General features: G+C 48.9%; 2 protein-coding genes across 3 annotated transcripts; both read right to left on the minus strand.

Moving 5' to 3' along the window:
* Nucleotides 1-279: 279 nt before the first annotated feature.
* FIS1 (fission, mitochondrial 1) lies at nt 280-14,981 on the minus strand. 2 transcript variants are annotated; one of them, XM_038768704.1, is made up of 6 exons: nt 14,863-14,908; nt 7,698-7,762; nt 7,379-7,511; nt 6,124-6,200; nt 1,029-1,134; nt 280-872 (listed from the first exon to the last, which is right to left on the minus strand). In XM_038768704.1, exons 2-6 carry the CDS (start codon nt 7,710-7,712, stop codon nt 775-777), a joined length of 429 nt encoding a protein of 142 aa, XP_038624632.1. In that variant the 5' UTR covers nt 7,713-7,762; nt 14,863-14,908; the 3' UTR covers nt 280-774. The 2 variants fall into 2 exon arrangements, with proteins under 2 accessions (XP_038624632.1, XP_038624631.1); XM_038768703.1 differs by lacking the exon at nt 7,698-7,762 and having other exon boundaries at nt 14,863-14,981.
* Nucleotides 14,982-19,628: 4,647 nt separating this feature from the next.
* Nucleotides 19,629-27,313, minus strand: ODF4 (outer dense fiber of sperm tails 4). Its single transcript, XM_038768234.1, has 4 exons — nt 26,929-27,313; nt 24,949-25,122; nt 21,434-21,586; nt 19,629-19,930 (listed from the first exon to the last, which is right to left on the minus strand). Exons 1-4 carry the CDS (start codon nt 27,311-27,313, stop codon nt 19,707-19,709), a joined length of 936 nt encoding a protein of 311 aa, XP_038624162.1. The 3' UTR covers nt 19,629-19,706.
* Between the last annotated feature and the right edge of the window lie 492 nt (nt 27,314-27,805).

A 27,805-nucleotide genomic window follows, 5' to 3' on the forward strand; every position in this document is an offset into this window, starting at 1 on the left:
GGGGCTGCAATCCTCCCCCCGGTCCCCGCCCCCATCCCCCCACTCTGGCCTCCTTTCCCCGTGGGGACCCAGGTGTCCTTGGCTCTACATCCCGGGAGGGCCGGTGGGGGGCCGGGGGAGGAAGTGGGAGACAAAGCGGAGGGGAAGGGCGGGCCAGGCTGGCAGGAAGCCCCTAATGGGCGGGCACATCCCCGACACCCGGGGTGGAAACTCTCCCCAGGCCGGGGCCAGGTGCCCAGTGGGACAGGAGGGGAATCGGAGGAGGAGGAGGAGGCGGCAGAGGGTCAAAGCCAGTCTTACGCTTTATTTACACTCTTCCCAGAGCACAGTTTTGCGGGGAGAAGGGTCAGCTCGGGCGGTCCCACACTGACATCCCCAGAGCTCAAGGAGGGTGTGTCCATGGGTGCCCCGGCCCGGGGCTAGAGGTGGGGAGCGGCAGGTCCATGGGTGCCCGGGGCTACAGGTGGAGAGGGGGTGTCTGTGGGCACCCAGGCCCGGGGCTAGAGGTGGGGAGGGGGCGTCCGTGGGTGCCCAGGCCCAGAGGTGGGGAGGGGACTTCTGAGGGTACCTTGGCCGGGGGGTAGAAGTAGGGAGGGGGCGTCCGTGGGTGCCCGGCCTCAGAGCTAGAGGGGGGAGAGGGGCACCCGTGGGTGACCAGGCCAGGGGTTAGAGGCGGGGAGGGGAGTCCGAGGATGCCCAGGTCAGGGGTTAGAGGCAGGGAGGGGAGTCCGTGGGTGGCCCGGCGGCTCCGCCTCCTCCCGACCGAGGTCTGGCTCACGGCTTGGACTTGGACACGGCGAGGCCGATGAGGCCGGCCAGGCCCGCCACGCCCAGGGCCATGCCGCCCACGATGGCCATGCCCACCAGCCCGTCTGGGAAGGGACGGGACGAGAGCGGGAGTCAGGCCAGGGGGAGCCACGGGCGGAGACCGCCTCCCCACCCCTCCGGCCGCCCCCTCCCCTCCCTCCCCGGCACCCTCCCGGTCCCCCCCTGCCTGCCCACCCACCGAGGCCGCCCCCGGCTCAGACCTTTCTTCATGGCCTTGTCGATGAGCCTCTCCAGCTCGCGGGCCTGGCTGTTCTGGGGTTCCGTCTGCAGTAGCCCCCGCACGTACTTCAGGGCTTTCTCGTACTCCTGCCGGAAGGGGAAGCCATGTGTCTGGGGGGGTGCGTGCCTGAGAGCGCTGGGGGGCATGGGGGGAGGTCTCCCCTGGCAGGGGTCTCCTCTCTCAGAGGCCTCTCCCCACCTGGCAGCTCCGCCCCTTGGCACCCGAGTCCAAAAACATCACCTCCTGCAAGGGGCAGATAAGCTGGAGTATCCCCACAGCACCTTCCTTCCCCACAGCACCTGTATATACGTATATATGTTTGTACATATTTATTACTCTATTTATTTTACTTGTACATATCTATTCTATTTATTTTATTTTGTTAGTATGTTTGGTTTTGTTCTGTCTCCCCCTTTTAGACTGTGAGCCCACTGTTGGGTAGGGACTGGCTCTATATGTTGCCAATTTGTACTTCCCAAGCGCTTAGTACAGTGCTCTGCACACGGTAAGCGCTCAATAAACACGACTGATGATGATGATGATGGAGTAGATAACACTCTGATAGGAGGCAGGGGCGAGAGACCTCGGGGAGCAGGTCAGCGGAGCCCTTTCGGGGAAGGGGGCGGAGGGAGAGGAAGGGCAGGAGAGGGGAGATGGGCCTGGGGGACAGTGAAAGGGAGAGGAGATTCCGTGGGGAGGAGCAGCACGGGGGGGAGATGATCACAAAAACAGATCACTCTATTTGTTAAGCGCGCGTGCTATGATAATGACAGTGAGCGCTTGGGAAGTACAAGTTGGCAACATGTGCCCCACAACTGGCTCACAGTCTAGAGGTGATATTGATGAGGGCGTTTATTAAGCGCTTATTATGTGCCAAGCACTCTTCTAAGCGCTGGAACGACAAGGGTATTTCATTCATTCATTCAATCGCATTTACTGTGTGCCGAGCACTGCGGTGAGCGCTTGGGAAGTACAAGTTGGCGACAAGTGCCCCACAGCTGGCTCACAGTCTAGAGGTGATAATGATGAGGGCATTTAGTAAGCGCTTACTATGTGCGAAGCACTCTTCTAAGCGCTGGAACGACGAGGGTATTTCATTCACTCATTCAATCGCATTTACTGCGTGCAGAGCACTGTGGTGAGCGCTTGGGAAGTACAAGTTGGCGACATGTGCCCCACAACGGGCTCACAGTCTGGAGGTGATAATGATGAGGGCATTTATTAAGCGCTATGTGCGAAGCACTCTTCTAACAATAAATACGATTGATTGATTGATTGATTCTAAGCGCTGGAATGACGATGGTATTTCATTCATTCATTCAATCGTATTTACTGCGTGCAGAGCACTGCAGTGAGCGCTTGGGAAGTACAAGTTGGCGACAAGTGCCCCACAGCGGGCTCACAGTCTAGAGGTGATAATGATGAGGGCATTTATGAAGTGCTTACTATGTGCGAAGCACTCTTCTAAGCGCTGGAACGACGACGGTATTCATTCATTCATTCAATCGCATTTACTGCGTGCAGAGCACTGCGGTGAGCGCTTGGGAAGTACAAGTTGGCGACATGTGCCCCACAACGGGCTCACAGTCTAGAGGTGGTAATAATAATGATGATGGCATTTATTAAGCGCTTACTATGTGCGAAGCACTGTTCTAAGCGCTGGAACGCTTAGAAATGGTAATGGTATTTGGTATTAGAAATGAATTAGAATGGTATTAGAAATGAAATGGTATTTCATTCATTCATTCAGCCGTATTTACTGAGCACTTACTGTGTGCAGAGCACTGTGGTGAGCGCTTGGGAAGTACAAGTTGGCAACATGTGCCCCACAACGGGCTCACAGTCTCGAGGTGATAATAATAATGATGATGGCATTTATTAAGCGCTTACTAAGCACTGTCCTAAGCGCTGGGGAAGTTACAAGGTGATCGGTTTGTCCCACGGGGGGGGCTCACAGTCTTAATCCCCATTTTGCGGATGAGGCGACCGAGGCCCGGAGAAGTGAAGTGACTTGCCCGAAGTCACCCAGCTGACAACTGGCGGGGCCGGGATTTGAACCCATGACCTCTGACTCCAAAGCCCGGGCTCTTCCCGCTGAGCCCCGCTATGACTTGTGTTACATCCAAGATAATCAGATCGGACACAGACCCTGTCCCTCGAGGGGCTCCCACTCTATTACTCTATTTATTTATTACTCTATTTCCTCTCCCTCCCCATCCCCCCCCCGCCTTACCTCCTTCCCCTCCCCACAGCATCTGTATATATGTATATATGTTTGTATGAATTTATTACTCTATTTATTTTATTTGTGCATATTTATTCTATTTTATGTTAATATGTTTTGTTCTCTGTCTCCCCCTTCTAGACTGTGAGCCCACTGTTGGATAGGGACCGTCTCTATATGTTGCCAACTTGTACTTCCCAAGTGCTTAGTACAGTGCTCTGCACACAGGAAGCGCTCAATAAATACGACTGACTGAATGAATGAATTTATTTATTTATTTTATTTGTGCATATTTATTCTATTTATTTTATTTTGTTAATCTGTTTTGTTTTCTTCTCTGTCTCCCCCTTCTAGACTGTGAGCCCACTGTTGGGTAGGGACCGTCTCTCTATGCTGCCAACTTGTACTTCCCAAGCACTTAGTACAGTGCTCTGCACACAGGAAGCGCTCAATAAATACGATTGAATGAATGAATGATTTATTTTATTTGTGCATATTTATTCCATTTATTTTATTTTGTTAATATGTTTTGTTTTGTTCTCTGTCACCCCCTTCTACACTGTGAGCCCGCTGTTGGGCAGGGACCATCTCTATATGTTGCCAACTTATACTTCCCAAGTGCTCAGTACAGTGCTCCGCACACAGTAAGCGCTCAATAAATACGATTGAATGAATGAATGAATGCCAACTTGTACTTCCCAAGCAGTTAGTACAGTGCTCTGCACACAGTAAGCGCTCAATAAATACGACTGAATGAATGAATGAATGGATGCCAACTTGTACTTCCCAAGCAGTTAGAACAGTGCTCTGCACACAGTAAGCGCTCAATAAATACGACTGACTGACTGAATGAATGAATGACAGAAGGGGGAAGCCCCCATTTTGACAGATGAGAACACTGAGGCACAGAGAAATGAAGTGACTTGTCCAGGGTCACACGGCGGGCAGAGCCAGCATGAGAACCCAGGTCTCCCGAGTTCCAGGCTCCTGCTCTTTCCACCATGCCGCCCTGTTCCGCAGATACCCTTCTGAGGGGAGCACGAAGTGGGAAAGGGATGTGTCTGCTTATTGTTACATTGTACTCGCCCAAGCGGTTAGTACAGTGCTCTGCACACAGTAAGCACTCAATAAATATGACTGAATGAAAGAGTGAATGAGATGGTCAGGAGATACCACTGAGGGGAGTGGGACGGGGGTGGCAGGAGATACCATTCGGAGATAAATGGTGGGGGAGGGCACAGAAGGAGAGATTCATTCAATCGTATTTACTGAGCGCTTACTGTGTGCAGAGCACTGTACCAAGCGCTTGGATAGTATACAGCACCTGTATATATGTTTGTACATATTTATTACTCTATTTATTTATTTTATTTGTACATATCTATTCTATTTATTTTATTTTGTTAGTATGTTTGGTTTTGTTCTCTGTCTCCCCCTTTTAGACTGTGAGCCCGCCGTTGGGTAGGGACTGTCTCTATATGTTGCCAATTTGTGCTTCCCAAGCGCTTAGTACAGTGCTCTGCACAGAGTAAGCGCTCAATAAATACAATTGATGATGATGATGATGATGATAGTACAATTCAGCAATAAAGAGAGACTATCCCTGTCCATACCAGGCTTACAGTTTAGAAGAGGGAGACAGACTTAATCATTCATTCATACTTACTGAGCAGAGCGCTGTGTGCAGAGCACTGTACTAAGCGCCTGAGAGATACCATTCTGAGAGAAACGGTGGGAAGACCCTCTACAGCACACAGTCCCTCTAGATTGTAAGCACCTTGTGGGCAGGAAACGTGTCTTCCAACTCTGTTCTACTGTACTCTCCCAAGCGTTTCGTCCAGTGCTCTGCACACAGTAAGCGATCAATAAATACGATTGATTGATTGAGACAAAGAAAGGAGAGATGGTCGGGAGATGCCAATGAGGGGAGAGAGATAATGATAATAATAATAATAATGTTGGTATTTGTTAAGTGCTTACTATGTGCCAAGCACTGTTCTAAGCGCTGGGGTAGATACAAGGTCATCAGGCTGTCCCACGTGGGGCTCACAGTCTTAATCCCCATTTTACAGATGGGGTAACTGAGGCACAGAGAAGTGAAGTGACTTGCCCAAAGTCCCACAGCTGACAGCTGGCAGAGCCGGGGTTTGAACCCGTGACCTCTGACTCCAAAGCCCGGGCTCTTTCCACCGAGCCACGCTGCTTCTCAGCGTGGGAGTGATCAATCAATCAATCAATTGTATTTATTGAGCGCTTACTGTGTGCAGAGCACCATACTAAGCGCTTGGGAAGTACAAGTTGGCAACACCCTCTGCCCATCCGCCAAGCTAGCTCTCTTCCTCCCTTCAAGGCCCTACTGAGAGCTCACCTCCTCCAGGAGGCCTTCCCACACTGAGCCCCTTCCTTCCTCTCCCCCTCGTCCCCCTCTCCATCCCCCCCATCTTACCTCCTTCCCTTCCCCACAGCAACTGTATATATGTATGTACATATTTATTACTCTATTAATTAATTAATTTATTTTACTTGTCCATATCTATTCTACTTATTTTATTTTGTTAGTATGTTTGGTGTTGTTCTCTGTCTCCCCGTTTTAGACTGTGAGCCCACTGTTGGGTAGGGACTGTATATGTTGCCAACTTGTACTTCCCAAGCGCTTAGTCCAGTGCTCTGCACACAGTAAGCGCTCAATAAATACGATTGATTGATTGATTGATTGATATAGAGACGGTCCCTACCCAACAGTGAGAGATGTGGGAGGAGGGGTGATTAGCTAGGGAGCGGCGATGGAATCCCCCCTCACCCCAGAGGGGAGGAGAGGGGTCATCGCAGTGTAGAGGACAACCCCCCTCACCTTGAGCCGGTAGTTTCCCACGGACAGGTAGAAGACGTAGTCTCGCTGCTCCTCCTTGGTCCCCTTGGGCAGCAGCTCTGGGAGGGAAGAGGAGAGAGCGGGATGGGCGATTCCGACATGGGGCCTTCCCCGTCCCATCAGCATCATCAATCGTATTTATTGAGCGCTTACTATGTGCAGAGCACTGTACTAAGCACTTGGGAAGTACAAATTGGCAACACAGGGAGACAGTCCCTACCCAACAGTGGGCTCACAGTCTAAAATTTCAGAGGGTGGGCAAGGGGGAGCCGAGAAGCCACCTCCTCCCACCGTGACCCTGGGGGTGTCCCGGGGCCCAGGGGACCGTCTCTATATGTTGCCAACTTGTACTTCCCAAGCGCTTAGTACAGTGCTCTGCACACAGTAAGCGCTCAATAAATACGACTGAATGAATGAATGGGAAAGGCAGCTGGACCCGAAGGAGAGAATCCTGGGCCGGTTCCTTAGTGCCCCCGGGCTTCCGTTTCTGGACCAGGAGCCCACTGTTGGGTAGGGACCGTCTCTACATGTTGCCAACTTGTACTTCCCAAGCGCTTAGTACAGTGCTCTGCACACAGTAAGCGCTCAATAAATACGATTGATTGATTGAGCCTGGTGGGGGATAGGGAGAGGGCTCCGGAAGACCGGAATCGGGCAGGGCGCTGAGGATGAACAGCGGGAAATCCGCGCAGGGGATTCCGGGAGAAGGGAGGCAGAGCTAACCAGAGGAAAGGAGGGAAATTGGTGCTGAGAGGAAGCGGGGACAGTGAGCCCGGGCAAGCCCGTAAGGGGGACTCCCGTCCGGTTGTTCTCCCTGGCTCCGGGAACCCAGGGAAGAGGTTTAAATTGCAGCGAGGGGGACTCAGGTTAGACCAAGAGCTTCCGGACTGTCAGCGGAACCGAATGCTGGGGATTCCTACGCAAGGAACCCACAGCTTGGATCCCAAATTTGCCTGGAGGCGGGGGGATGGACCCCTTAAAAGTCATCCCCTGCTCCGGGATTCTGATTACGGATGGTCAGACAACGCAGGGGTCTGGCGAAAGCGGGGTGGAGGCTGAGATGTCTGGAGAGAGAGGGGAGAGAGGACCAGAGAGAGGGAAGCGCTCAATAAATACGACTGAATGAATGAATGAATGGGGAAGCTGCCAGAGAAAAGGGGGGAGAAGGGCGCGAGACGGGAGGACTGGGATGGCGAAGTTGGGGGGGCCGGGTGACCCCGACAGCTCCGCTCCTCACCCTCCAGCAGGCCGATGCCCTTGCGGATGTCGTCGTTGTACTTGCTGCGCACGAGGCACCAGGCGTATTCAAACTGCGTCCCCCGAGACACGGAGCCCCCGGCCTGCTCCGCCTGAAACTTCTTCTCAAACTTCTGCAGTCGGTGGGGGAGAGGAGCGAGTTAGGGCGAGGGGTCCCAGGGGCGAAAAAACGGTGAAGCGGGGGGTGTCAGTTCCTGCCCCCCAGCCCCTGGGGGTCTCCGGCCCACGACCCCAGGGGATCTGCGTCACCCCAATTTGCTCCCTTGGCTCTTCCGCCCTCCCAGCCCCGCAGCACTTACGGACATATCTCTCATTTATTTATCTGTACTGACGTCCGTCTCACCCGCTCTAGTCCGTAAGCTTGCTGTGGGCAAGGAATGTGTCCATTTATTATTGCATTATACGCTCCCAAGCGCTTAGGGCGGTGCTCAGCACACGGTAAACGCTCAGTAAATACAACTGAAGAATAATAATAATAATGTTGGCATTTGTTAAGCGCTTACTATGTGCGAGGCACTGTTCTAAGCGCTGGCGGGGGGGGCTACAGAGTGATCTGTCTCCCCCTTTTAGACTGTGAGCCCACTGTTGGGTAGGGACTGTCTCTATATGTTGCCAATTTGTACTTCCCAAGCGCTTAGTACAGTGCTCTGCACATAGTAAGCGCTCAATAAATACGATTGATGATGATAGTGATCAGGTTGTCCCACGGGGGGCTCACAGTTTTCATCCCCATTTTCCAGATGAGGGACCTGAGGCTCAGAGAAGTGAAGCGACTTGCCCCAGGTCACACAGCAGACAGGTGGCGGAGCCGGGATTCGGACCCACGGCCTCTGACTCCAAAGCCCGGGCTCTTTCCACTGAGCCACGCTGCTCCTTGAACGGAATGTGTGAATGAACCAGTCCTTCGGCCTCCCACTCCTTGCTCCTCTGACAGGCCACGGGAAGCAGCGTGATCTAGGGGAAAGAGCCCGGGCCTGACAGTCAGAGGACCTGGGTTCTAATCCCGGTTTGGCCGATTGCTTGCTGCGCGACCCTGGGCAGGTCGCTTCATTCTGTAAGCTTGTTGTGGGCAGGGCATGTGGCTGTTTATTGTTATACTGTACTCTCCCAAACACTAAGTACAGTGTTCTGCACACAATAAGCACTCAATAAATGTGACTGAATGAATCAATTTTCTGGGCCTCAGTTTCCTCAGCTGTAATAAATGAAGATTCGATACTCTTTCTCTCTCCTATGTAGCTTGTGAGCCCCTTGTAGGACAGGGGTTGTGTCTAACTTGTGTCTAACCCACTGCTTAGAACAGTGCTTGATGCATAATAAGCACTTACCAAATACCATCATAACAACAATAATTATGGTATTTGTTAAGCACTTACTATGTGCCAGGCACTGTTCTAAGCGCCGGGGTAGATACAAGGTCATTGGGTAGGACCCAATCCCTGTCCCACTTAAGGCACACAGTTTTAATTCCCATTTTACAAATGAGGTAACTGAGGCACAGAGAAGTGAAGTCACTTGCCCAAAGCCACACAGCAGACAAGTGGCAGAGCCGGAATAGTAGTAGTAATAATAATAATAATAATAATAATAATAATAATAATAATAATAATAATAATAAATCGTATTTATTGAGCGCTTACTATGTGCAGAGCACTGTACTAAGTGCTTGGGAAGTATAAATTGGCAACATATAGAGACAGTCCCTACCCAACAGTGGGCTCACAGTCTAAAAGGGGGAGACAGAGAACAAATTCAAACATACTAACAAAATAAAATAAATAGAATAGATATGTACAAATAAAATAAATAGATAAATAAATAGAGTAAAAAATATGTACAAACATATATACATATATACACACATATATACATATATATACACACATATACATATATACACATATATACATATATGTATATACAAACATACATACATATATATACATATAAATAATGGTATTTGTTAAGGGCCAAGCACTGCTCTACACAGAGGACAAGTGGCAGAGCCAGAATAATGATAATAATGATAATAATAATAATAATAATAATGGTATTTGTTAAGGGCCAAGCACTGCTCTACACAGAAGACAAGTGGCAGAGCCAGAATAATGATAATAATAATAATAATGACATTTGTTAAGGGCCAAGCACTGTTCTAAGCGCTGGGGTAGATACAAAGTAATCAGGTTGTCCCACGTGGCGCTCACAGTCTTCATCCCCATTTTCCAGATGAGGTAACTGAGGCCTAGAGAAGTGAAGTGACTTGCCCAAAGCCACACAGCTGACAAGCGGCAGAGCCCACGACCTCTGACTCCCAAGCCCGGGCTCTTTCCACTAAGCCACTCTACTTTTATAATAATGATGGCATCTGTTCATTCATTCATATCTACTGAGCGCTTACCGTGTGCAGAGCACTGTACTAAGCGCTTGGAAAGTACAAATACAAAGACTAGAGCCCGGAGCCCGGCCTGCAGCCCCCCTCCAGGAGCCCGGGACCTTTCACCTCCCGGTCCCTGCCCTCCCCCTCCACCCTGCAAGTGCTTGGCACATAGTACGGGCAAGCAGCGTGGCTTAGTGGAAAGAGCCCAGGCTTGGGAGTCAGAGGTCGTGGGCTCTGCCACTTAGCTGTGTGGCTTTGGGTAAGTCACTTGACTTCTCTGGGCCTCAGTTACCTCATCTGTCAAATGGGGATGAAGACTGGGCCCCATGTGGGACAACCTGATTACCCTGTATCTACGCGCAGAGTGGCTCAGGGGAAAGAGCCCGGGCTTTGGAGTCAGAGGTCATGGTTTCAAATCCCGGCTCCGCCAACTGTCAGCTGGGTGACTTTGGGCAAGTCACCTAACTTCTCTGGGCCTCAGTTACCTCATCTGTAAAATGGGGATTAAAACTGTGAGCCCCCCGTGGGACCACCTGATCACCTTGTAACCTCCCCAGTGCTTAGAACAATGCTTTGCATGTAGTTAGCGCTTGACAAGTACCATCATTATTATTATTATTACCCCAGCACTTAGAACAGTGCTTGGCACGTAGTAAGCACTTAAAACAAATGCCATTATTATTATTACCCCAGCACTTAGAACAGTGCTTGGCACATAGTAAGCACTTAAAACAAATGCCATTATTATTATTATCCCAGCGCTTAGAACAGTGCTTGGCACATAGTAAGCACTTAACAAATACCATCATTATTATTATTACCTCAGTGCTTAGAACAGTGCTTGGCACATAGTAAGCACTTAACAAATACCATTATCATTATTATTATTATTACCCCAGTGCTTAGAACAGGGCTTGGCACATAGTAAGCACTTAAAACAAATGCCATTATTATTATTACCGCAGTGCTTAGAACAGTGCTTGGCACATAGTAAGCACTTAAATACCATCATCATTATTATTATTATTATTACCCCAGTGCTTAGAACAGGGCTTGGCACATAGTAAGCACTTAAAACAAATGCCATTATTATTATTACCCCAGCGCTTAAAACAGTGCTTGGCACATAGTAAGCACTTAAATACCATCATTATTATTATTATTACCCCAGTGCTTAGAACAGTGCTTGGCACATAGTAAGCGCTTAACAAATACCATCATTATTACTATTATTATTACCCCAGTGCTTTGAACAGTGCTTGGCACATAGTAAGCGCTTAACAAATACCACCATTATTATTACTATTATTATTACCCCAGTGCTTTGAACAGTGCTTGGCACATAGTAAGCGCTTAACAAATACCACCATTATTATTATTATTATTATTACCCCAGTGCTTTGAACAGTGCTTGGCACATAGTAAGTGCTTAACAAATACCATCATTATCATTACTATTATTATTACCCCAGTGCTTTGAACAGTGCTTGGCACATAGTAAGCGCTTAGGAATACCATCATTATACAGCGTGGCTCAGTGGAAAGAGCTCGGGTTTTGGAGTCGGAGGTCATGGGTTCAAATCCCGGCTCTGCCAATTGTCAGCTGGGTGACTATGGGCAAGTCTCTTCACTTCTCAGTGCCTCAGTTACCTCATCTGTCAAATGGGGATGAAGACTGTGAGCCCCCTGTGGGACAAACTGATCACCTTGTGACCGCCCCGGTGCTTCGAATAGTGCTTTGCACATAGTAAGCACTTGATAAATGCCATTATTATTATTATTATTATTGGCCCCTGCCCCCCACCCCGCCGGGGCCTGTCCCCTGTTGGCACGGCACAGCGGGGGTGGAAAACAAGGCAGGCGCTGTCTGCCCACAACAACAGCCTCTCCGCCCCGCCTGGGGATCAGGCCTGGGATCATTGCCATCAAATGCCATCATTAGTAATCAGCGCTCAGTACGGTGCTTTGCGCATGGTAAGCACTTAATAAATGCCATCATTATTGTACGGGAAGCAGCATGGCTCACTGGAAAGAGCCCGGGCTTTGGAGTCGGAGGTCATGGATTCCAAACCCGGCTCTGCCAACTGTCAGCTGGGGCCTGGGATCATTGCCATCAAACGCCATCATTAGTAATCAGTGCTCAGTACGGTGCTTTGCGCAAGGTAAACGCTAAATAATTGCCATCATTATTGTGGGGGAAGCAGCGTGGCTCAGTGGAAAGAGCCCGGGCTTTGGAGTCGGAGGTCATGGATTCCAATCCCGGCTCCGCCAACTGTCATCTGGGTGACTCTGAGCAAGTCACTTCACTTCTCTAGGCCTCAGTTCCCTCATCTGGAAAATGGGGATTAAGGCTGTGAGGCCCCGTGGGACAACCTGATCACGTTGTAACCTCCCCAGCGCTTAGAACAGTGCTTTGCATATAGTAAGCGCTTAATAAACGTCATCATTATTATTATTATCATTATCGGGCCCGCCCCCACAGCCTTCTACCATGGAAGCTCAAGTGCTCAGTCCAGTGCTCTGCATACAGTGAGCGCTCACTACTCCGCCGCTTGTCAGCTGTGTGACTTTGGGCAAGTCACTTCACTTCTTTGGGCCTCAGTTCCCTCATCTGTAAAATGGGGATGAAGACTGGGAGCCCCATATGGGACAACCTTGATTACCTTGTATCTACCCCAGCGCTTAGAACGGTGCTTGGCACACAGTAAGCGCTTAACAAATACCAACATTATTATTATTATTATTACTAAAGTCTGAATGAATGAATGCTTGTCTACCCACTCCGTCGTACTGGACGCCTCCAGCCGCTCTCTTTATGGGCAGGGGATGTGTCCGTTTACTGCTGCGAGGGAGCTCTCCCTGGCACTTAGCACAGTGCTCCGTACATGGTAAGCGCTCAATAAATAGAGAAGCATTGTGGCTCAGGGGCAAGAGCCCGGGCTTGGGAGTCAGAGGTCATGGGTTCTAATCTCGGCTCTGCCAATTGTCAGCTGTGTGACTTTGGGCAAGTCATTTAACTTCTCTGTGCCTCAGTTACCTCATCTGTCAAATGGAGATTAAAGACTGTGAGCCCCCCGTGGGACAACCTGATCACCTTGTAACCTCCCCAGCGCTTAGACCAGTGCTTTGCACATAGCAAGCGCTTAATAAATGCCATCATCATTATTATTCTCTGTGGCCTCAGTTCCCTTATCTGTAAAACGGGGATGAAGCCTGTGAGCCCCACAGGGGGCAAACCTTGATTACCTTGTATCCCCCCCAGCGCTTAGAACAGTGCTTGGCACATAGTAAGCGCTTAATAAATGCCATCGTCATTATTATTATTCTCTGTGGCCTCAGTTCCCTCATCTGTAAAACGGGGATGAAGCCTGTGAGCCCCACAGGGGGCAAACCTTGATTATCTTGTATCCCCCCCAGCGCTTAGAACAGTGCTTGGCACATAGTAAGCGCTTAATAAATGCCATCGTCATTATTATTATTCTCTGTGGCCTCAGTTCCCTCATCTGTAAAACGGGGATGAAGCCTGTGAGCCCCACAGGGGGCAAACCTTGATTACCTTGTATCCCCCCCAGCGCTTAGAACAGTGCTTGGCACATAGTAAGCGCTTAATAAATGCCATCGTCATTATTATTATTCTCTGTGGCCTCAGTTCCCTCATCTGTAAAACGGGGATGAAGCCTGTGAGCCCCACGGGGGGCAAACCTTGATTACCTTGTATCCCCCCCAGCGCTTAGAACAGTGCTTGGCACATAGTAAGCGCTTAATAAATGCCATCGTCATTATTATTATTCTCTGTGGCCTCAGTTCCCTCATCTGTAAAACGGGGATGAAGCCTGTGAGCCCCACGGGGGGCAAACCTTGATTACCTTGTATCCCCCCCAGCGCTTAGAACAGTGCTTGGCACATAGTAAGCGCTTAATAAATGCCATCGTCATTATTATTATTCTCTGTGGCCTCAGTTCCCTCATCTGTAAAACGGGGATGAAGCCTGTGAGCCCCACGGGGGGCAAACCTTGATTACCTTGTATCCCCCCCAGCGCTTAGAACAGTGCTTGGCACATAGTAAGCGCTTAATAAATGCCATCGTCATTATTATTATTCTCTGTGGCCTCAGTTCCCTCATCTGTAAAACGGGGATGAAGACTGTGAGCCCCACGGGGGGCAAACCTTGATTACCTTGTATCCCCCCCCAGCGCTTAGAACAGTGCTTGGCACATAGTAAGAGCTTAATAAATGCCATCGTCATTATTATTATTCTCTGTGGCCTCAGTTCCCTCATCTGTAAAACGGGGATGAAGCCTGTGAGCCCCACGGGGGGCAAACCTTGATTACCTTGTATCCCCCCCAGCGCTTAGAACAGTGCTTGGCACATAGTAAGCGCTTAATAAATGCCATCGTCATTATTATTATTCTCTGTGGCCTCAGTTCCCTCATCTGTAAAACGGGGGATGAAGCCTGTGAGCCCCACGGGGGGCAAACCTTGATTACCTTGTATCCCCCCCAGCGCTTAGAACAGTGCTTGGCACATAGTAAGCGCTTAATAAATGCCATCGTCATTATTATTATTCTCTGTGGCCTCAGTTCCCTCATCTGTAAAACGGGGATGAAGACTGTGAGCCCTACGGGGGGCAAACCTTGATTACCTTGTAATCCCCCCCAGGGCTTAGAACAGTGCTTGGCACATAGTAGGCGCTTAATAAATGCCATCGTCATTATTATTATTCTCTGTGGCCTCAGTTCCCTCGTCTGTAAAACGGGGATGAAGCCTGTGAGCCCTACGGGGGGCAAACCTTGATTACCTTGTAATCCCCCCCAGGGCTTAGAACAGTGCTTGGCACATAGTAAGAGCTTAATAAATGCCATCATCATTATTATTATTCTCTGTGGCCTCAGTTCCCTCATCTGTAAAACGGGGATGACGACCGTGAGCCCCACGGGGGGCAAACCTTGATTACCTTGTATCCCCCCCCAGCGCTTAGAACAGTGCTTGGCACATAGTAAGCGCTTAACAAATGTCATCATCATCATTATTATTATTATTACTATTATTAATAAATACGATGGGCTGACGGACGGGGCCTCACCAGCAGGTCGTCCACAGCCACCAGCTCGCTCAGCACGGCCTCCATGGCCGCCCCTGGCCGCCCCCAGCCGCCTCACACAGTGGCCACCACAGTTGCCATGGCCTTCCTGAGGGCCGGGAGTCACTTCCGCCGCATCCCGGAAGTGCGCCACGCCCACCGGAAGTGCTCCCCCGCCCACCCGCCCGCCAATCAGGCCCCCGCTCCTGGCTCGGGTCGTTGCCCCGACGACCGGGACGCTGCGCAGACTCAGTCTCCCCTTCCTCCTCGCCTCACGCCGAGAGCGGCCCCACTGCGCAGGCTCCAACCGCCCCAATCCCTAAATTACGCATGCGCATATCTTACCCGTTTTTAATAGTTTAAGAGCGGCCCCACTGCGCAGGCTCCAACCGCCCCAATCCCTAAATTACGCATGCGCATATCTTACCCGTTTTTAATAGTTTAAGAGCGGGCCCACTGCGCAGGCTCCAACCGCCCCACTCCCTAAATAACGCATGCGCATATCTTACCCGTTTTTAATAGTTTAAGAGCGGCCCCACTGCGCAGGCTCCAACCGCCCCACTCCCTAAATTACGCATGCGCATATCTTACCCGTTTTTAATAGTTTAAGAGCGGCCCCACTGCGCAGGCTCCAACCACCCCATCCCCCTAAATTACGCATGCGCATATCTTACCCGTTTTTAATAGTTTAAGAGCGGCCCCACTGCGCAGGCTCTAACCGCCCCAACCCCTAAATTACGCATGCGCACATCTTACCTGATCATCATCAATCGTATTTATTGAGCGCTTAGTATGTGCAGAGCACTGTACTAAGCGCTTGGGAAGTACAAATTGTTTTTAATACTTTACGAGCGGCCCCAGTGCGCAGGCTCCAACCGCATGCGCACTTCTTACCCTTTTTTTTTTTTAGTAACAACGATGGCGTTTATTAAGCGCTTACGATGTGCAAAGCACTGTTCTAAGCGCCGGGGAGGTTACAAGGTGATCAGGTGTGATGGCACTTATTAAGTGCTTACTATGCGCAAAACATTGTTCTAAGCGCCGGGGAGGTTACAAAGTGATCAGGTTGTCCCACGGGGGGCTCACAGTCTTCATCCCCATTTTATCAATCAATCAATCGTATTTATTGAGCGCTTACTGTGTGCAGAGCACTGGACTAAGCGCTTGGGAAGTACAAGTTGGCAACATATAGAGACAGTCCCTATCCAACAGTGGGCTCACAGTCTAGAAGGGGGAGACAGAGAACAAAACCAAACATATTAACAAAATAAAATAAATAGAATAGATATGTACAAGTAAAATAAATAACCAATCGATCAATCGTATTTATTGAGCGCTTACTGTGTGCAGAGCACTGTACTAAGCGCTTGGGAAGTACAAGTTGGCAACATAGTCCCTACCCAACAGTGGGCTCACAGTGTAAAAGGGGTAGACAGAGAACAAAACCAAACATACTAACAAAATAAAATAGAGTAGATATGTACAAGTAAAATAGAGTAATAAATATGTACAAACATATATACATATATACAAGTGCTGTGGGGAAGGGAAGGAGGTAAGACGGGCGGATGGAGGGGGCTCAGTCTGGGAAGGCCTCCCGTTTATTAAGCGCTTTACTATATGCAAAGCACTGTTCTAAGCACCGGGGAGGTTACAAGGTGATCAGGTATGATGGCACTTAAGTGCTTACTATGTGCAAAACACTGTTCTAAGCGCCGGGGAGGTTACAAAGCGATCAGGTTGTCCCACGGCAGGGTTCACAGTCTTCATCCCCCTTTTACAGATGAGGGAACTGAGGCCCAGAGAAGTGAAGTGACTTGCCCAAAGTCACACAGCTGACAATTGACGGGGCCGGGATTTGAACCCATGACCTCTGACTCCAGAGCCCGGGCTCTTTCCACTGGCCCACGCTGCTCCTCGCTGCGCTCTTAATACTCTTTAGTATTTAAGACCAGCCCCACTGCGCAGGCTCCAACCGCACTCTCCCCACTCCCCGAAAGTGCGCATGCGCATTTCTTGCCCCACGCTCCTACCCTTTTTTTAAATAATATTTGTTAAGAGCGGCCCCACAGCGCAGGCTCCAACGGCCCCTTCCCACCCTCCTAAAGTGCGCATGCGCACTTCTTACCCTTTTTTAAAAATATGTTCAGAGCGGCCCCACTGCGCAGACTCCAACCGCCCCTGGCCCGAGAATGCGCATGCGTACTTCTTGCCCCGACGCTCCCTTCCTTCTTTTTTTTTTTTAAAATAGTGTTTGTTCAGAGCGGCCCCACTGCGCAGGCTCCAGCCGCCCCCCTCCCCGCCCTCCGAAAGCGCGCATGCGCAATTCGTTCACCGATGCTCCAACCCCTTTTTTTTAATAGTATTTGTTAGGCGCTTGCTATAATAATAATGATGGCATTTGTTAAGCGCTTACTATGTGCAAAGCACTATTCTAAGCGCTGGGGAGGTTACAAGGTGATCAGGTTGTCCCACGGGGGGCTCACAGTCTTCATCCCCATTTTACAGATGAGGTCATTGAGGCCCAGAGAAGTTAAGTGACTTGCCCAATCAATCAATCAATCAATCAATCAATCAATCAATCAATCAATCATATTTATTGAGCGCTTACTGTGTGCAGAGCACTGTACTAAGCGCTTGGGAAGTACAAGTTGGCAACATAGAGAGACAGTCCCTACCCAACAGTGGGCTCACAGTCTAAAAGGGGGAGACAGAGAAAAAACCCAAACATACTAACAAAATAAAATAAATAGAATAGATATGAACAAGTAAAATAAATAAATAGAGTAATACATATGTACAAACATATATACATATATACGGGTGACAAAGTCACACAGCTGACAATTGGCGGAGCACTGAGGTAGACACAAGATCATCAGGTTGGACACAGGCCCTGGCCTACACGGGGCTCACAGTCTAAATAGGAAGGACTAGGATTTAATCCCCATTTTACAGATAAGGTTACCGAGGACCAGAGAATAATAATAATGATGGTATTTGTTCATTCACTCATTCATTCCATCGATCGTATTTATTGAGCACCTACTGTGTGCAGAGCACTGTACTAAGCACTTGGAAAGTACAATTCGGCAACAGAGACAATCTCTACCCAACAACGGGTTCACAGTGTTTAGTGCTTACTATGTGCCAAGCATTGTTCTAAGCGCAGGGCTCACAGTCTTAGTCCTCATTTTACAGATGAGGTAACTGAGGCACAGAGAAGTTAAGTGACTTGCCCCAAGTCACACAGCTGACAGTGAAGTAATAACAATAATGTTGGTATTTGTTAAGCGCTTACTATGTGCCAAGCACTGTGCTAAGCGCTGGGGTAGATGCAAGGTAATCAGGTTGACCCAAGTGGGGCTCACAGTCTTAATCCCCATTTGACAGATGAGGTAACTGAGGCCCAGAGAAGTTAAGTGATTTGCCCAAGGTCGCAGGTGATAAGTGGCGGAGCCAGGATTAGAACCCACAACCAACTCTGAAGCCCGTGCTCTTTCCATTAAGCCACGCTCCTTCTCAATAATAATAAGTATGGTATTTGTTTGGGAAGCAGCGTGGCACATTGGAAAGAGCATGGGCTTTGGAGTAAGAGATCATGGGTTCATATCCTGACCCCGCCACTTATCAGCTGTGTGACTTTGGGCAAGTCACTTAACTTCTCTGTGCCTCTGTTACCTCATCTGTAAAATGGGGATTAAGCCAGTGAGCCCCCGTGGGACAACCTGATCACCTTGTAACCTCCCCAGCGCTTAGAACAGTGCTTTGCATATTGTAAGCGCTTAATAACTGTCATCATTATTAAGTGCTTATTATGTGCCAGGCACTGTACTTGCCTGTTGTGTGACCTTGAGCAAGTCACTTAACTTCTCTGGGCCTCAGTTACCTCTCCTGAAAAATGGGGATTAAGACTGTGAGCCCCTTGTGTGACAGGGACTGTGTCCTCTCTGATGGGCTTGTACTCCAACGCTTAGTACTGTTGGGTAGGGACTGTCTCTATATGTTGCCAACTTGTACTTCCCAAGCGCTTAGTACAGTGCTCTGCACACAGTAAGCACTCAATAAATACGATTGATTGATTGATTGATTGATTTATCTTGTACATATCTATTCTATTTATTTTATTTTGTTAGTATGTTTGGTCTCGTTCTCTGTCTCCCCCTTTTAGACTGTGAGCCCACTGTTGGATAGGGACTGTCTCTATATGTTGCCAACTTGTACTTCCCAAGCGCTTAGTACGGTGCTCTGCACACAGTAAGCGCTCAATAAATACGATTGATTGATTGATTGATTGGTTGATTAGTACAGTGTCTGGCACAGAGTAAGTGCTTAACAAACACCATGAAAGCAAAACAATTGAAATGTTCCCTGCTCATAAGGAGCTTGCAGTCCTTAATCGATTGATAGCATTTTATTATTATTATCATATTATAATTGGCATTCATTCATTCAATCATTTATTGAGCACTTACTGTGTGCAGAGCACTGTACTAAGCGCTTGGGAAGTACAAATTGGCAACATATAGAGACGGTCCCTACCCAACAGCGGGCTCACAGTCTAGAAGGGGGAGACAGACGACAAAACAAAACATGTAGACGGGTGTCAGAACCAAGAGATGACCAAAGATGGGTGCGAAGTCAGACAAAATCTTTATTTCAGGGGGCGGGTGGGAGGGGGTGCCGGGAAGTGGGAAGGGGATGCTGAGAGGGACCGGAGAGGGGCGGGGGGCAATGCGGGAGGTAATCCGGTCCCCCAGGACGGGGAAAGCAGGAGGCCTCCGCCGTCCCCTCAGGGCCGGGCCTGCCCCAGGGCACGAGGAGGGGTGACCAGGAAGGGTCCCCCTTTATGGGGGCAACTGGGGGGTCCGGTTGGGAGTGGGGCTCGTGGGGCAGGAGGGAAATTTGATGGGTTTCTTCGCGGCGGGTGTCGCCAAGGCTCCCCCGCCCGTCCAGGATTCGTGCCGCTCGGGCGCCTCGGAAAACGAGCCCTTGGATCTGCATGAGGTCTGTGGGCGCTGGCGCGGGAGAATGCTCCAGAACCTCCTGTGGTTGAGGTAGCAGAGGACCCCTGGGGGGGCCGGGGGTAGAGTATGGAGACGAAGGCCGCCCCACGCCCCTTCCCTTCCCCTCAGTCAATCCATCCATCATCGCTATTTATTAATAAAAATAACGACGGCATTCGTTAAGCGCTTGCTCTGCGCCAGGTTACCTTCTCAGCCCTGGGGTGGATACGAGCAAATCAATCAATCAATCAATCAATCGTATTTATTGAGCGCTTACTATGTGCAGAGCACTGTACTAAGCGCTTGGGAAGTACAAATTGGCATCACATAGAGACAGTCCCTACCCAACAGTGGGCTCACAGTCTAAAAGGGGGAGACAGAGAACAGAACCAAACATACCAACAAAATAAAATAAGTAGGATAGAAATGTACAAGTAAAATAAATAAATAAATAGATAAATAGAGTAATAAATATGTACAACCATATATACATATATACAGGTGCTGTGGGGAAGGGAAGGAGGTAAGACGGGGGGATGGAGAGGGGGACGAGGGGGAGATGTCCAGCAAATGGAGCTGGACACATTTACCGAGCGCTTACTGTGTGCAGAGCACTGGGCTAGGCGCTTGGGGAAGTCATTTCACTGTCTCCATGTTCCGTTTTTGGACTTCCCAAGCGCTTAGTACATCATCAATCGTATTTATTGAGCGCTTACTATGTGCAGAGCACCGTACTGAGCGCTTGGGAAGTACAAATTGGCAACATATAGAGGCGGTCCCTACCCAACATTGGGCTCACAGTCTAAAAGGGGGAGACAGAGAACAAAACCAAATGTACTAACAAAATAAAATAAATAGAATAGATATGTACAAGTAAAATAAATAAATAAATAGAGTAATAAATATGTACAAACATATACAGGTACAGTGCTCTGCACACAGTAAGCGCTCAATAAATGCGATTGATTGATTAATTGACTGAGCCCCCTCCACCCCCGTCGCCTTACCTCCTTCCCTTCCCCACAGCACCTGTATAGATGTATATATGTTTGTACGGATTTATTACTCTATTTATTTATTTTACTTATACATATCTATTCTCTTTATTTTATTTTGTTGATATGTTTTGTTTTGTTGTCTGTCTCCCCCTTCTAGACTGTGAGCCCGTTGTTGGGTAGGGACCGTCTCTATATGTTACCAACTTGTACTTCCCAAGTGCTTAGTACAGTGCTCTGCATACAGTAAGCGCTCAATAAATACGATTGATTGATTGATTGGGAAGTCCAGTCCAACGGAGTTGGTAGACACGATCCCGGCCCACCGTGAGCTTCCGGTCCACCTCACCCCGGGACCCTGCACCCCTATCCCGATCGATCGACTGGGCTTCCAGAGTGCTGACTGTGTGCAGAGCGTTGGACTAAGCGCTGGGGAGAGTACACTATAGTGGAGTTGGTAGACACGATCCCTGCCCACAGTGAGTTTACAGTCTAGAACTTCAGTCCCAGCTCCAATCCTCTTATCCCTCTCTCCCCCGCCCCACCTTCCTCTCCCGACCCGTCCTCTCTCACCACATGCCGCGTAAATCAGGATCACCATCCATCCCAGAAAATAGCTCCAGTCCAGGTATCTGCCCAGGTCCACGTGGAAACCTTCTTTGCCCCCACCCAGCTCCAACTGGAGGTGAAGAGGATACAGCAGGAGGGTGAAGAAGAGGCAACTTCCTGTTGGGAGAGAGGACAGGAACAAAATAATAATAATAATAATAATGGTATTAAGCACTTACCATGTGCCAAACACTGTTCTAAGCACCGGGGCAGATACAAGGTAATCAGGTTGTCCCACGTGGGGCTCATTCATTCATTCATTCATTCAATCGTATTTATTGAGCGCTTACTGTGTGCAGAGCACTGTACTAAGCGCTTGGGAAGTACAGTTTGGCAACATAATTTGGCTCACAGTCTTAATCCCCATTTTACAGATGAGGGAACTGAGGCACAGAGAAGTTTAGTGACTTGCCCAAGTCACACAGCTGGCATGTGGAAGAGCCAGGATTAGAACCCACAACCTCTGACTCCCAAGCCCGTGCTCTGTCCACTAAGCCACGCTGCTTCTTGTGGCTTTCACGACAAAAGAGCCATGTAAGCTTCTTGGGGACAGGGATCATATCTATTAACTCTCTGGCCCTCTCCCAGGCGCTTAATACTGAGCTCTCCCTGCAGCAGGTGCTCAGTAAATGCCATTTTTTTTAATGGTATTGGTTAAATGCTTACAATGTGCCAGGCACTGTATTGAGGGCTGGGGTAGACGCAAGATAGGTTGGACACAGTCTGTGTCCCCTACGGGGCTCACAGTCTTCATCCCTATTTTACAGATGAGGGAACTGAGGCCCAGAGAAGTGAAGTGACTTGCCCATGGTCACACAGCAAGCAGATGACAGAGCCAGGATTAGGAGGCAGATCCTCTGACTCTCAGGGTCAGGCTCTTCCCACTCGATCGTGCTCCAAGACCCATCTCTTTTAGACTGTGAGCCCACTGTTGGGTAGGGACTGTCTCTGTATGTTGCCAGCTTGTACTTCATCATCATCATCATCAATCGTATTTATTGAGCGCTTACTATGTGCAGAGCACTGTACTAAGCGCTTGGGAAGTAGAAATTGGCAACATATAGAGACAGTCCCTACCCAACAGTGGGCTCACAGTCTAAAAGGGGGAAAGCCCAAGAGCTTAGTACAGTGCTCTGCACACAGTAAGCGCTCAATAAATACGATTGATTGATTGATTGATTGATCTCACGTCTGGTTAACCGCCATCTTTGAGAAAGGCAGTGTCATGACCATCTTTGAGAGAAGTTACGCCAACTCTGAGAAGGGCCGGGTCCCGCGCGGTCCCCCTCACCTTCTTGGGGCTCCCTGAGGCTCAGGTTTACCTCGTATGCCTTCTGAAACCTATCCAGTCTGTAAAATGGAGATAAAAACGCATGCTCTCTCTCCCTTTTGGACTGTGATCCCAGGGAGCGTCAGAAACTGTGACTAACTACCCGAGAGTTCAGCACACCCTAAGCACAGAAGAAATGCCATAACTAACTCTAAGTCCCATGACCCCCGGGGGCAGAATATCCTCCATTACTCACGGCCGAAGACAATAATAAATGTGGTATTTCTAAAGTGCTTACTACGTGCCAGGTACTGTACTAAGCGCTGGGTGGATAGAAGCAAACCGGGCTGTCCCACATGGGGCTCACAGTCTCAATCTCCCTTTTACAGATGGGGTAACTGAGGCACAGAGAATTGAAGTGACTTGCCCGTGGTCACAAAGCAGACAACCAGGATTAGAACCCGTGACCTTCTGACTCTTAGGCCCGGGCTGTATCCACCAGGTCCTGCTACCTCTCAGGAACTCACGGAACTTCATCAACCCACTCTCCTTTTTTAAAAAAATGATAGTAGTTAAACGCTACGTGCCAGGAACTGTACTTAGCACTGGGACAGATACAAACCAATCACTCTGGACATATTCCACGTCTCACGTGGGGCTCAGTCTCAATCCCCGTTTCACAGTTGCGATAACTGAGGCCCATTATCATCATCAATCATATTTATTGAGCGCTTACTGTGTGCAGAGCACTGGACTAAGCGCTTGGGAAGTACAATTTGGCAACATATAGAGACAGTCCCTACCCAATAGTGGGCTCACAGTCTAAAAGGGGGAGACAGAGAACAAAACCAAACATACTAACAAAATAAAATAAATAGAATAGATATGTACAGGTAAAATAAATAGATAAATAGAGTAATAAATATGTACAAATGCCAAGTGACTCGTACAAAGTCACACAGCAGGCCGGCAGCGGAGTCGGGACTGGAACCTAGGTCCCTCTGATTCCCAGGCCCGGGCACTAACCATTAGGCCATGCTGCTCTTACTTCTCCCTCTCCCGTCCTTATCCCTCAGCAAGAGGACAGACGGAGGAGCCCAGGGGGAACACCAATCAATCAATCAATCAATAGAGAAGCAGCGTGGCGCAGTGGAAAGAGCACGGGCTTTGGAGTCACTGGTTGAGGGTTCAAATCCCGGCTCCGCCAACTGTCAGCTGTGTGACTTTGGGCAAGTCTCTTAACTTCTCTGTGCCTCAGTTACCTCCTCTGTAAAATGGGGATTGACTGTGAGCCCCCCGTGGGACAACCTGATCACCTTGTATCCCCCCAGTGCTTGGAACAGTGCTTTGCAATCAATCAATCAATCAATCAATCAATCGTATTTATTGAGCGCTTACTATGTGCAGAGCACTGTACTAAGCACTTGGGAAGTACAAATTGGCAACACATAGAGACAGTCCCTACCCAACAGTGGGCTCACAGTCTAAAAGGGAGAGACAGAGAACAGAACCAAACATACCAACAAAATTAAATAAATAGGATAGAAATGTACAAGTAAAATAAATAAATAAATAAATAGAGTAATAAATATGTACAACCATATATACATATATACAGGTGCTGTGGGGAAGGGAAGGAGGTAAGATGGGGGGATGGAGAGTGCACATAGTAAGCACTTAATAAATGCCATTATAATCAATCAGTCGTATTTATTGAGCGCTTACTGTGTGCAGAGCACTGTACTAAGCACTTGGGAAGTACAAGCTGGCAACACATAGAGACAGTCCCTACCCAACAGTGGGCTCACAGTCTAAAAGGGGGAGACAGAGAACAGAACCAAACATACCAATAAAATTAAATAAATAGGATAGAAATGTACAAGTAAAATAAATAAATAAATAAATAAATAGAGTAATAAATATGTACAACCATATATACATATATACAGGTGCTGTGGGGAAGGGAAGGAGGTAAGATGGGGGGATGGAGAATGCACATAGTAAGCACTTAATAAATGCCATTATAATCAATCAGTCGTATTTATTGAGCGCTTACTGTGTGCAGAGCACTGTACTAAGCACTTGGGAAGTACAAGCTGGCAGCATATAGAGACGGTCCCTACCCAACAGTGGGCTCCCAGTCTAAAACACCAGGGAAAGAGGGCCAGACGGGGGCCGAAAGGAAGCTCCCCTCAAGAGCCAGACGCACCTACGAAGACGCAACCGAAGGCCGAGATCAGGTCAAAGTGGGCGATTTTCTGCGACAGGGGGGAGAAGATGCAGAACATCCAGCAGGTGAAGAGGAAGCCAGAGATCATGGCCAACAGGAAGCTGAACTTGACTGCTTCCAGCAACGGACGCTGCTGCCCCAAAGCGTAAGCGGCTGCGGGGTCGGTGGGGAGCAAGAGAGTGTGGGTCATTTATTTATTGTGTCCATCCTGATTGCCTTGTATCTACCCCAGCGCTTAGACCAGTTGACACGTAGCAATGGTTTCACGAGTACTGCAATTATTATTAATTATTATTCATTCATCTATTTAATAAATCGTATTTATCGGGCGCTTTCTGTGTGCAGAGCTCTGTACTAAATGCTTGGGAGAGTTCAAGAGAACAATAAACAGACGCATTCTCTGCCCACAACGAGCTTACAGTCGGTAGTAATAATAATAATAATAACTGGGTGTTTGTTAAGCACTTACTAGGTGTCGGACATTGTACTAAGCGCTGGAGTAGATACTAGATACTAGTAGATACTAGATACTAGTAGATACTAGATACTAGATACTAGTTGATACTAGATACTAGTAGATACTAGATACTAGTAGATACTAGATACTAGATACTAGTAGATAGTAGATACTAGATACTAGTAGATAGTAGATAGTAGATACTAGATACTAGTTGATACTAGATACTAGATACTAGTTGATACTAGATACTAGTAGATACTAGATACTAGTAGATACTAGATACTAGATAGATACTAGTAGATAGTAGATACTAGATACTAGTAGATAGTAGATACTAGATACTAGTAGATACTAGATGCTAGATACTAGTAGATACTAGATACTAGATACTAGTAGATACTAGGTACTGGTAGATACTAGATACTAGTAGATACTAGATACTAGTAGATACTAGATACTAGTAGATACTAGATACTAGAAGATGATACTAGATACTAGTAGATACTAGATACTAGTAGATACTAGATACTAGTAGATACTAGATACTAGATACTAGTAGATACTAGATACTAGATACTAGTAGATACTAGATACTAGATACTAGATACTAGTAGATACTAGATACTAGTAGATACTAGATACTAGTAGATACTAGATACTAGATACTAGTAGATACTAGATACTAGTAGATACTAGATACTAGATACTAGTATATACTAGATACTACTAGATACTAGATACTAGTAGATACTTAGAGAAGTAGCGTGGCTCAGTGGAAAGAGCACAGGCTTTGGAGTCAGAAGTCATGGGTTCAAATCCCGACTCCACCAATTGTCAGCTGTGTGACTTTGGGCAAGTCTCTTAGCTTCCCTGTGCCTCTGTTACCTCATCTGTAAAATGGGGATTAAGCCTGTGAGGCCCCCCGTGGGACAACCTGATCACCTTGTAACCTCCCTAGCGCTTAGAACAGTGCTTTGCACATAGTGAGTGCTTAGTAAATACCATTTTTATTATCATTATATTAATATTGTTATTATTATATTAATAATTATATATGAATATCATTATTACAAGGTAATTGGATTGGACACAGTCCCTGTCCCACACGGGGCTCAGAGTCTCAATTCCCATTTTCCAGTTGAGGCAGTTGAGGTCCTGAGAAGCGAAGTGATATGCCCATCACAAAGTAGGCAAGTGGCAGAAACGGGATTAGAACTCAGGTCCTTCTGGCTCCCAGGCCTGGGCTCTAACTACTAGGCCATGGTGCTACTCATCCAGAGGGTCGAGGTGCAGGGGAGAGCGGGGGAGAGTAGGGGAGAGACGGGGAGAGTGAAGGAAGGCGGGGACCTGGGGAGGGAAGGTGAGGCTCGGAGGAGAGTTGTGAGGAGGCGGCAGACCCGTCTGAGGAGATGCAGGGGCTAGGGACGGGGGCCGCCAGAAAGGGGGGGCCGGGGTGGGAATTGGGGTCTTGAGGTGAGGGCCAAGAAGGGGCATCTCACAGGTGTTGGTTGACATGACGAGGGAGGGGCAGTCTTTGACACAGGGCACCCAGAGTCCGCTGTGGATGTACGGGAAGGCGGCCGTGTTGTTGAGGTGAACCCCCTGGACCTTCAGCCAGTGTGGGGAGAAGGCGGCCGTGACCATGAGGAGGAAGCCCAAGGTGCTGAGGCCCGTGGCCACCAACTGGGTCAGGAACCGGGCCTCCTGGAGGAGGCGGCGGCGCAGGGGCAGCTTGGACAGCCGGCGAGGAAACCTCTTAGCTAGCTGGGGCAAGGGCAGCTGGGGCCTCTCCCCCTGAGCCCCAGCCCGGGCTCCGGGGAAGGCCTCCCACTCCAAGTCTCCCGCTTCTTCCGTCTCCTCCCCTTCTGCTCTCAACAGATCCATCCGGGCGGACGGCCAGGGGTTCGGGAGCCTTGAGAGGCGAGGCTGCCTGGGGAGGCCCTAACGGCCACAGAACCTTCCTCACTCCAATTGACCGTCCCTAGAGAAGCCGGGAGGCGGAGGGCTGAGGGCAGGGCAGGAAGGGCCACCAAGACCCAGAGAAACCAAACCCACCCTGGTCACGGGGGGCTTCAGTGTCCTCCCAGGTTGGGGGACCCCAGACCTGGGAATTGGGGGTGAGGGGTTGAAGACAGTGGGGTCTTGGAGGTCAACTCCTTCACCCTTAAGGAGACCGCGACTCCCCCCAACCCCACAAACACACGCACCCAGAATTAGGAGGGGCAGGGGAGGTGAATGGTTTATTTATTTCTATTAATGTCTGTCTCCCTCTGTAGACTGTAAGTTCGTTGTGGGCAGAGAATGTGCCTGTTTATTGTTATATCCTACTTTCCCAAGCGTTTTAGACTGTGAGCCCACTGCTGGGTAGGGACTGTC

Source organism: Tachyglossus aculeatus, chromosome Y4 (genome assembly GCF_015852505.1).
Source record: "Tachyglossus aculeatus isolate mTacAcu1 chromosome Y4, mTacAcu1.pri, whole genome shotgun sequence".
Classification (NCBI taxonomy): Eukaryota; Metazoa; Chordata; class Mammalia; order Monotremata; family Tachyglossidae; genus Tachyglossus; species Tachyglossus aculeatus.